At 30.1% G+C, this 12,025-nt stretch overlaps 1 protein-coding gene across 1 annotated transcript in view; it reads right to left on the bottom strand.

The window, feature by feature from the left end:
• The window catches only part of LOC136990022 (dynamin-like), a 126,509-nt gene that overhangs the window by 76,935 nt on the left and 37,549 nt on the right, over positions 1 to 12,025 (bottom strand). The window contains 2 exon segments of the mRNA XM_067288344.1: positions 4,636 to 4,693; positions 4,695 to 4,786. Coding sequence (XP_067144445.1) covers positions 4,636 to 4,693; positions 4,695 to 4,786 — 150 coding nt within the window.

Genomic DNA, 12,025 nt, shown 5'->3' with positions numbered 1-12,025 from the left:
TAGATGAGGTATTTTGCGTTTTTGTGAAAAATCAAACATACTTTTAGACCCATCTAAAAATTCTCTAATTAGTCTCGGAAGAGAGAGGACCTAATTCTTGCACCCAATGAAAATAGATAAAATCGGCTCTAAGCTAAATATCTTAACCTTCGTTATTGTTACTTTTTGCGTGAACAACATCTGGTTTATCTGCTAGTTTTTTATTTTTTTTATAAAACTCATCTCTACCCTCAAAATTAAGCTTCAGTTCTAATATGAGTACAGGCAGAAAAGGAAATCTTACAAAATTTGAAGATGATATTTATTATGCACTGGAAAAAATAAATCACATTGACCACTTTTCAAGTTTGGATGTTAAAATGGCAATACTGCACTATCCAGACATTATCCAAAATACAACATTGATTGTCACAGCATTGTCACCAAGTTTCAGTAGAGCGTTTATTTTCCACTCTTAAAATTATTAAATATGATTTAAGAGCTTCAGTGAATGCTGACTTAATAGAAGCGATTTTTTTTTTGTAAGGAGTAAATCAGTTTATAACAGAGATGAAAAATAATAAATTAATCAACGTGGCAAAATAAGCAACCTCTTTTTTATCGGTCTAAATGTTATATTTCTCATTCTTGACTTAATATATAAGTATACAGATACATTAAACTATGTACTGTACAACATTTTTATTAAACTAATTTGTTTGTATAAGAATGTATTTACTATTTTTATTCATACATGCTTACTAAATACCAATGTCATCATCAAACAAGTCAATAAATGTACACTTATATATTCAGTAGATGTGTCAAATTTTAATGTTTAATTAATTTTTTAAATCGTTTTATTTTGTATTTTTTTAAAAATAATCAGAATCGTCATCATTATTACTTTCCCGGCTGTTATACAGAACAGGTCTATAACAAAGGAAAAGAATGATGATCAGCTTTGGAAAAGGAAAAGAATGATGATGTTTTAGCTTTGGAATAAAAAAGTTTCTGTGTTCTATCTTTATTAGAACTACAGTAGAGCATTGATTATCCGACTCAATTGGGGACTGGGGTTGGTCGGACAACTGAAAAAACAGATAACTGAAAAGTATGAAAAAATACATTATTAGTATATCGTTATTAATCTACTTCGCATTGAATTTTCATCGATGTTAAGCCTAACAAAATTTTTAAAAAAATAATAATTGTCACTATTGTATCATTAAAAATTATTTCTTTATTTTGCACAAAATAAACACAGTACTGTACTGTTTATTGAAAAATATAAAACAAAAAAAATATATTCTGGTTACATATTTTACATAAAGTAGACCTATACATTAGAAAAAGAAGTCCAAAAGTTTCTTTTGCTTCACAGCTGACACTCATTTTTTTTGCCACTAAATCTCGCACACGTTTTAAAAACAGCAATTCGATTGTGTCATTAAATAAAATTGAGCCTGGTTTAAATACCGGCCTCCCTTTCATGGTCGAGTCAGTGTTGCCAGCTAAAACACGCAAAATTTTAACAAAAATAACAATAAAGTAGCCAAGACAGCCAAATATTGTAGTGCCACATCACTAGCGGACATTTGAATTTGCCGACTAGAACGCGATCGGTTAACCGATGTGACGGTTGATCGGGAGTCGGATAATCGATGCTCTACTGTATATTTACTGATGCTAATATTCTGAGGTCACGTGATGACATCAGAATTTTCGGGCCTACTTTGTTAACAAGTCCACCCTTGGCCGGAGTCAGAGTCGGATCGTAAGAAAATGTCGGAGTCGGAGTCGTGTAAAAATCTACCGACTCCACAGCCCTGGTACAAACTCAACAGTACGATATCTACTAACAATGCATGTCACTAAAGATTTGTCATACTTTTGTTGAAAATTTGCTTTTACCATACATTTCTTGTTGATGTAATTAATACGAGGGTAGACTGAAAAGTTTCCGGAATCACTGCTAGAGAGTACTTTATTTGGAAATATTTTTCTCATACTGCATTAGCAAATCTGTCGTATGTATTAACTCCAGTTTCACATTGATCTGGTCAATAGTTAGGTTTTTATAAGCATTGAAATTGAGATACCCATGTGCCTGTTCATACATGAAGAAAAATGAAGGAGCAGTTATCAAATTTTTCCGTTTGGAAAAAAAAAACTAACGGAAATCAAATCCAGGTTGGACAATGTTCTTGGTGATTCATCTTCATTTTCCATGGTAAATTTTGGGTTTCAGAATTCAAGTATGGCTCCACACAAAGTGATGAACCACATTCAGGACATCCAAAAACAGCTACCACTCCAGAAATTATGGATAAAATCCACAACTTGGTGTTAGAAGATTGCCGAATCAAAGTGCGTGAAATTGAGGAAGATGTGGGCGTCTCCTATGAATGGGTAGTTCATATTTTGCATAACAAATTGGGTTTAAAGAAGTTGTCTGCAAGATGGATGCCACAATTGCTCAGTCCAGAGCAAAAATGCATTCAAGTTAGACTTTCTGCCAAGAGTTTGGAATTGTTTAAGAGAAATTCAATGGATTTCAAACAATGATTTATGACAATGGATGAGACCTGGATACACACCAGAAACAAAAATTCAATCAACACAGCAGATTGGAGAGGGTGAACATATTCTAAATAAGGTAAAGAACATTCATTTGGCTGGCATGGTGACAGCATCAGTTTTTTGGAACACCAAAGGAATTTTGTCAATTGACTATCTTGAAAAAGGAAAAACTGTCACTGGCCAATACTACGCAACACTTGGACAAGTTCAATGCAACAATCCAGACAAAATGCCCGAGTATGATCAAGTAAAAAGTGCTGTTTCACCACGACAATGTGTCCGCTCATTCAAGTGCAGCTGTTCAGCAAAAACTGGCAGAAATTAAGTTTGAAATTCTTCCGCATCCCCCAATATCACTGGATTTAGCTCCCTCAGACTTCTCTACCTGTTCCCAAAACTCAAAACATTCCTAGCTGGAAAGAGATTTTGGTTCAATGAAGAGATGATTGAGGCTGTAAACTGCTATTTTGGGGGCCTTGGAGAAAATCACTTCTGGAAGGGAATTGAAAAGCTGGAGAAACATTGAATCAAGTGTGTTAAGATTCAAGGGGATTATGTTGAAAAATAAAGTGTAACTTGGAAATCATTTATTTTGTTTCCACTGTCATTACAGAAACTTTTCAATCTACCTCGTATATGGAATGGTCCACTTTAATCAATCCACTATAAAAAACATGCTCAATCTCATTAATCTATTACAGTAACAGAATAAGTACTTGGATAAAAATGCTGGTAAAAGTTGTGCAGCACTTTCAAGAAATATTGCATTTCTAATGCTTTAAACAGCACTTAGTACAATTGCATGTGGAAAGATGTGAACATCAAATGCAGTTGATTAGCAGAGTTTTAGTTTACTAAAATTGAAACGAAAATTAAAACTACATGTATATAATGTAAAACTAAAACTCAGGAATGTGAATAAAATAAAGTTAGTATTGATTCAGAAGAGTCTAGCAGAGAAAATGAAGAGATTATAAGCAGGTTACAGTGATATACAACTTATTTTACTTTAATACTGATTCTGTTGACATAAATTTGTTTCAAGTTGTTTATTAAGAAACAATCTTTGAGTGAACACACAGAAATTAAGGCGTCTTAGATTTGAGTACATACAGTAGGTTATAGCTTACAGATAAGTAATTCAGATTATGTTTAAACTAAAAAGCTAAATAATTAAAATTAAATAATTATAACTCATAACTTTCAATATAAAAGACTAATCACAGTAATTAATCTATAAATTTCATTGCAACAAATTATTTCACAAATAATTTACATTGCATTAATGGCATCATATTATATAAATTTATTAGCTATGCTAAATGAAATTCATTTCTAAAGAACTATGCATATATAATAAATAACACTCATATTAAATAATTTAACACGTTAACTGCCACCTGTAATATGATATTTTGCGTATTTACCGGCCACGAGTTGTTACATATTGTGCGCAGTGTCCAGGAAAACCTGCAATGTGTGCAAGTTGTTTTGTAAAAACTCATAAATGAATACTATATATGTATGTAAAACTCTTATACTCATTTTTATACTTTTTTTCTATAAATATATATTATTTTGCACTTATATACTTCGATTTTTGTTTTGTAATATTATTTACTTTATATGTAATAAAAGAGAATAATTAAACTACTTTTCGATATTTTTTTCCTTTTTTTAACTGTTTACTATTTAAAAAACACTATCAGATATAAAACAGTTGTTTTTTTATTTAAAAAACACTACGACCGCCGGCCGTCGGACCACTTCGTGAGACCATGTGACGACCAGAAGTCCGAGCCAACTTTATAGATGTACACGAGAGGCCGCCACTAGGATGTAAAACAATGTCTTATGAAGCCTGGATAATTTGACCTTGAGTGAAACTACATTGGTTATAGCGACGACGGGCGGTCGGATGGCTCTGTACAGCCCTAATTAGTACGACCGCCGGCGCGTCGGATGGCAGTTAACGTGTTAAAACAGAATATTCTTTCAAATTTTTCTTAAAATAATTTTAATTTATTAAAATAAATTGAATTTAATATTAATTTTTTCTTATATAAATCTTACCATGTGGTGAATATACTCTCAAATTAATTGGAAGTGATGAAATGCCTTTGTTACTACCGAGTACATCTATCTGTTTCATCTTCAATTTCCTTGCGAATAGCATCAAAATCTGTAAATTTTTTACCTCTGCAATGAAGAAATTCGCCCCATTCTGAAATCACAATTTCAGAGATTAATAATAATATTTTTAAGTTACATTGTAAATTTTTATATTTGTGTAAAAAATATTTCAAGCTATTAGAAAAAATGCATCTGTTACAAAATATGTTAATGAAAAATCAATGTTAAAATCAAGTGAAAATTTAAAATAGTTTAATTCTAAAAAATTAAAGTTTTGCAATACAGTAAAACTTGGTTATATGTTCTGTACTCATACATTATATTTTACATGTCTCAGCTATGTCTCATATAACCTAATCTTATTCTTTCATTTATTTTTTTCACTTATGTTTAATTAGTTGGTCCCAACACCATACAAAAATTCACTTATGCTTTCTTGGTTTTTACTTTTCGCCAAGTTGAAATAAAGTACCTTTCAATAAACTGAAAATTTAGTTCTGGATATGTTTGTGTATCTCATATAGTAACCTCTAATTTATGATTGCTTAATGATTTACTGCTGTCTTTCATAAAGCAGCTCTTCTTCACTAGTAAAAAATACAGAAACGAGCTGCATAACTTTCCTGGCACGAGTTAAAATTGTGTCTGTGTGCCATCTGTTATGAGATTTATTTAAAAAAACTTTTTCTATTATTAAAATGGCAAAAAGCTTAATTTTGAGGGTAGAGGTGAGTTTTATATATATAAAAATTGTAAATGCTAATATCAAATAAAATCTTCATTAAATCTGATCCCACACAAGATATGACATGTGACCGCCTCTATTTCTCTACCCTTTGACCTTTAACCACAAAAATTTAACAGCATCAATCCCCTAATACACAAACCTTTTTGCAAAAATTCAGAAATTTTCAACAAAAGACACAAGAATTAAGCTTCAAAGCAGGTGAACAAAATTGTGCCCCCCCCACATATTAACATCATACATCACATATGCATCCATACATACAGAAAAAATGCCCAATTTTTTTTTTTTTTTTTTTTTTTTTTTGTATTTCTTGAATGTTTCAAGGACCAGAGTCCAAAAATGTAAAAATCTTGGAAAGTCAGTTTTTGACTAATTGCCATACTTTCTCTGTTATATATAACAACTGGAAAAGTAAAAATTCAGGTGATACATAAGGGAAAGGATGTCATTTTCCACTACAGGAGAGATGAGAACAATTAGAAGTTAGACAATTTTTAAGTGTAGGAAGTTTAACAGAGCTATACAAATGTAAAATTTATTATCTAATGGTCCAATGCTAACAAACTTTAAAATATAAATTGTCAACAAATTTCTTTTGTTTACAATTTAAAGTTAAAAAATCGTTTAACTACTGATAATAAAATCAAATTGATTTTCTTGGATTCCTACCCATTTAACAATTGGAAATTGAAATTATGCTTTGATGGATATCAAATTTTAACCAAAAATGATTTTGAACTTAAATTTGCAAATTAAACATTCCCAAAATTTTACATTTGATGCTTTGATTGATTAGAAAAAATTCAGTTCACTAACACTGATTTTAAAAACAGTAAAAATAAGCAGTCTTCATTTTGTATCTTTACTTTCTAGCAAAGTTTTGCTCCTTCCATATCTTTTATTTCATTTACACTGTAATTTTAAGATACTTGCATTCACTGTATTTTCCTCAATATTTAAACAGACAAGAATGGTTTCATGTAATTGAAACGTAAAAACACGACTGAAAAATTAGCCATAATTAGAAAAATAGAAGAAAACCCATTGGTATCTCTTATGGAACTGGCTGAAGATATTAGTATATCTATTCTCAATAGCATTTATTATCAATGCAAAAAAACTGAAGCAAGTGCACACAAGCTCAGGAAAGAAAATTTACTGAAGTGAAGGATGGACTAATTCAAATGGTTCAAACAAATTTAAGCCAAAAATATTCCAATAAATGGCCAAATGCTCACTGAGAAAGCAGATGAAATAGCTAAAAAGCTAGAAGTAAAAGATTTCTTTGTTTCTGTGAGATGACTTCACAAGTTCAAAATAAGGCACAAAATATCAAGTGTAACAGTTCGCGGAGAACACAATGACATCAATGCTGAAATGGTTCAGGATTGGATAAATGATACTTTGCCATGACTTTTAAAACAATGTATGGCATGCAATATTTTTAGCTGCAATAAAACTGGTGTTTTTTACAACTTGATACTTGATTGCACATTCACATTAAAGGAAGAAAAATGTTATGGTGGAAGGAGTGAAAAGCAACTAAGTGTTTTATTATGCTGCAACAATAATAGATCAGAAAATTTTATTCTGCTGATTATGTATAAATCTCCCAAACTGCAATGTTTTAAGGAAATTGCCTATAAAATACACATCAAATATAAGTGTTTGGATGAAAATAAAACTTTTTGAAGAATGGTTAAAAGCATGGAATTCTAAATTAAAAAAAGAAACAAAATTGCAATATGGTTTCTGGATCAGTGTCCAGCCTATCCTCCTCATACAAAACAAAAATGAAATTTTTCCTTCAATTGCCTAGTATTATGTAATCTAATGATTAAACTATTAGATCTTGGCCATTATAAAAAATTTTCAAACCTACTACAGACAATTGTTTGTATTTTGCTATTAGAGAGAGAGAGAGAAGAAAGAAGAAAAGAAACTAAAAATCAACATTTTTTCAGGTTAGTACGGTAAACTTAATATTTTTATTGTAATGAAGAACATAATATACATAATATAAATAAACATCACTAACACCATCATTGGTATTTCATTTCATAATGTATAGTTTTTATTTTTAATGTTTAAGCATTAAATTATTGATATTTGCATCCTCATGAAGAAAAGTTATAGTAAAGACAATCAAAACTTATGTTATCAAAGCAGGCTTTACCAAGAATCTCAAAGTAAGACACAGGCAGGAAATGATTCATTTAAACCAATGAAATGGGACAGAATACCTAATGTTATTTTTCTTGATTATGTGGCAGTGGGTGATAAAATTTAAAACTTTATATATGCTGAGTATTGATCAGATACCTTAAGAAATATTGTCACTTGAAGACATTTTAAGTGGAGAAAGGGAGGGGTGCTGAAAGTGAGATGATAATCCGTTACAAATCTCAATTTAAAAAAGTGCACTTGATAACTTAACCATTATCAGATACTCTCTATTAATAATCAATAATGTGGATCAAGAAAAACTGAAATGTGAAACCAGTTTTGAGTTATTAATATACAAAATACACACAAAAAATTGTTGTAAAACTAAAGTTAGTGTGTTTAAAAATAAAATTATTACAATTTTTATATTTTAATGTATTTTTACCTTAATTTTTCTTATTTTAATAATTTTTTAAAATTTTATTTTGGATGTTGTAATTTCTTGCTTTGTCAGTTTAATCATCAATCATTTTATCTTAATTTATTTATTACATATATATAATATAAAGTTTTTAATTGTCATTCTATTCCAATGATTTTTTTTATTAGATATAGCTTAATAAATACTTTACATAAATGAAAATAAAACAATTTTATTTGCTGTATTTACTTTTTCAATGTTATGATTTTTCTCAGATTACAATTATATTTAATATTGTATTAAAAGATGTGTAAAATCAATGTTTAATTGATCTATAATGTATAAGAATGATACAGTTGCTCCTTAAATGCACATTCACAGTCTCATCTGGCTTGTCCATAAAGGCAGTTTCCAGTTTTTCATTTATGCATTTTTTTTTCCAGACTCTCTTCAAAAGTAGATAACCAAGGTTTTACTGTATTATAATAGTATTTTGAAACTGTACAAGATTTCATTTAGTTTATTAGAATTATTCATTGTTATTAATCTGTGTATTAAAACACTATAAAACATATATGAGATAATGAATATTTTATCTGTCATTTATTAACCTTTATATATATTTAACAGTAATTTTCAATCTTTTTGAGTTATTGGGCATACTTCAAATTTGCATAAAAGTGAAGATCTGCAATATCTTCCCTTTTATACAAATAGCAAAAGTGCAGATAAAAAAATAATGTTGATCTTTAACATGTTAAAAATATATGAATACTAAAAAGTAGAGAAACAATTAGCATTTTAAAATGATTATTTGAAATTCTGTGGCACTTCTATGAGAAGTTACAGTGAGTGGATTGAGAACAACTGCATTATAATATAAACAGAGTCTGAAGATTAAAAAAAAATGATACACATTTAATATTAAATTCAACTAATTTTTAACTTATATTTTATAAATTCATTAATAAATTCTAAAAATAAAGTTTTCAATTGCTAGAGTTTAAAAAAATATATATAAAAAATAAAATATTTCAAATTGTTATTTTTACAAATCATAATTTTTATTTTCCTACAAAAGAAATTTGTCTAAACAAAAATCCAGCAATGAGTTGCATTACTTTTCCAGCTGTTATGAGATTTTATTTTAAAACATTTATATTATTAATTATAATAAATATAATTTGTATGTTGTACCATCTGTTATGAGATTTTGTTATAAACTTTTTATTATCATCATCATCATAAAATGGCAGAAAGCTTAATTTTGAGGGTAGGGATGAGTTTTATAAAAAAAATTGTAAATGCTAACAACAAGTAAAATCTTCATTAAGTCCATCCATTGTATCTCTCAACCCCATCAACCTTTAATTAATTACCAAAATTTAACTGCATCAATGCTCTTACACACAAGTTACCATGCCAAATTTTGTTCCTTAATCTTTACCCCATCCTGAGATATTAAATGAAATAGATACAGACACACATATATGCAGAATTTTTTCCCTTTTTTGACTTTTTTTGAGTTCAGGAGTTTTGAAAACACAGAAATCTGCAAAAAACTCAAGAGGGTCAAATTTGACACAATTTCAATACTTTTTCTTATGTATATGCAGTTGTTGGGAAAGTAAAAATGATTGGAAACACAGAAAGAAGATTTAAACAATCAAAGAAAAAGAAAGCATACCAGCTGAATTTATAAAATAAAAACATATGCCACTATTTGGAAAAATTCAGAGAAAAAAAATTATTTCAAATTTTCCAAAACTCAATTCAAAAAATCAAGACCAAATACATATAAATTATATAACCAAAGAATAATGAAGAGACCATTACACTAAATCAGTGGTTCCCAATATTTTTGGACTTATGGTACACTTCATCATGCAAAGGCTGTGACACATTTCAGTACTAAATATTACTGAACCAGCCAACAGGTTAATCACAGAGCTCTCGCTAATACTTTTTGGTTAATGTTACCCTAGGTATACAAAATGGCGGCACTTCCGGTAATCTCGAAACATACTAACAAATGACGTTAGCATTAGAGGGAGCTGTGAAGTATCATGTTTTATTATGCAAATTAATAATAGCAATGCCCCTGATTACCAAATGATGTTAGTAGTAGAGGAAATTGCATAGTATCATGCTGTAATATGCAAATTAATACTAATAACGCATTTAACGAAGAGCTATTGTTGGATTACAATAACAATTGCGATTTTTGGTAATTTAAGTAACCTCAAACGTAGAACGTTCAATTTGTAGAAATTTATTACTAATTATATGGTAAATATGGCAAGTTTTGATAATAAAACCAAAGAATTCTGGGCTGAATGCACTACCCATAAATTTTTCCAATTGCTCGAATATGATTTTTTAAAATTACGTATGGATACCAGAATTGGTAAGGGATTTAAATTAGCAGTAAAGTTAGGAATACAGCATATTGAGGATGTGTGTAAAAAGTGTTCCCAACCATGTAAAATAATATATCAAATTGCCTGAGACTCATGTGTTATGCGTTGCAAAACGTGTAGAAGCAATAGTTCAGCATTTGTTGGAACGTTTAAAGGAAAAAGCGGAAAAATTTCCCGGAGTCAAATCAGTGGCGTAGCGTGGGTGTCAGCCACCCGGGGCGGAGGAAAAATTTCCTCCGCCCCTTAAAATTTCGCCCCCTCTTAAATAAAATACGGAGAATCCCTACAAGTCAGTACAGACGGTGTTGTCAGTTGCTACAATGAGCAAGTTGTCATTATTATACATACATTTAAAGAAAGGGGATTCCCCAGTTTCGTCACAGAATAAGTAATGAAAAATTTCGTGCTCATTTCAATCGGTCCGAATTGTAGGTGCGATAAAAATATGAAATGAAATAGTTCAAATTTTTACAAGATATTATTATTATTTATTGTGAAAAAATGCTGCCCCCAAAAGTGCCGCCCCTGCCGCCCCCACTACGCTATGCCACTGAGTCAAATGCTGTCTTTTATATGGCATTATATTGGATTGAGCTGTTCTACAACCACATCAGCTGTTGCAACAGGCCTAATAAGGCTGGAGTCGACTGGTCAAATCACCTACGTTTTGTAATGCTAGTAGCTATGCACAATCTGACCACATTTAAAATTGGAGGACCAAACAAAACTGTCGAAATAGACAAAACAGTTATATGCAAGCGAAATATGAAAAAGGACATAAATTAAAGAGTACAAAGTGGTATGTAGGCAGCTTATGTAGGGAAGACAAGAGCTGCTTTATTCGTCAAGTGAACGATCGATCCGAAGTAACGTTAAACTGAATTATTTATAAATTTGTAAGTTCAGAAAGTACAGTTCTGACCGATGAATGGAAAGGGTATAACAACATAGACGATCTAGGAGGAATAGAAATTGAACACAGGACAGTTAATCACTCTGAAAACTTTGTTAATCCAATAACAGGAGATCATACTCAAAATATTGAAAGACTGTGGGACTATTTAAAAAATTAAAAAAATCTACCAAAGCATTACACCGAGGATCTTTCAGACTCCTACATGTATTCTTTTATGTACAAAAAGTTCCTGAATTGGCCATCCAAAAAACTGGGTGAAAAGTTTAACATATTCGTGAATCATTTAAGCAAGATATTTCCAGGATCTGAAAGAAATCCTGAGTGGAAAGAACCTGAGACTATTCCAGCTGCTTCAGTTTCTAATAATAAGTAAAAATCAAAAAAGGTAATAGAAAATAAACAGAATATTGATGAAAAAAATCAATTAAAATAGTAAGAAAAAAAAAACATCGATAAGTCAACTGGAATCAACTTTTGCAGAAAACAAACGTCGGAAAAGGGGAAAAGATGCATGTTAATGTAAGTAATTGTATTTTTTAAAAATATTATTTATATTTTTAAAACCCAAAATTATAAATTAGAGAGTCAGTAACTAACCATCCACGTAGCGTAATTTGTATAAATACGGCATCATAACTTGCAGTCAAGATGGCAACTGG

Source organism: Centruroides vittatus, unplaced genomic scaffold (genome assembly GCF_030686945.1).
Source record: "Centruroides vittatus isolate TY-2023 unplaced genomic scaffold, ASM3068694v2 scaffold_861, whole genome shotgun sequence".
NCBI lineage: Eukaryota > Metazoa > Arthropoda > Arachnida > Scorpiones > Buthidae > Centruroides > Centruroides vittatus.
The sequence above is the reverse complement of the archived record's forward strand: the minus strand, read 5'-3'. Positions and strand labels throughout refer to the sequence as shown.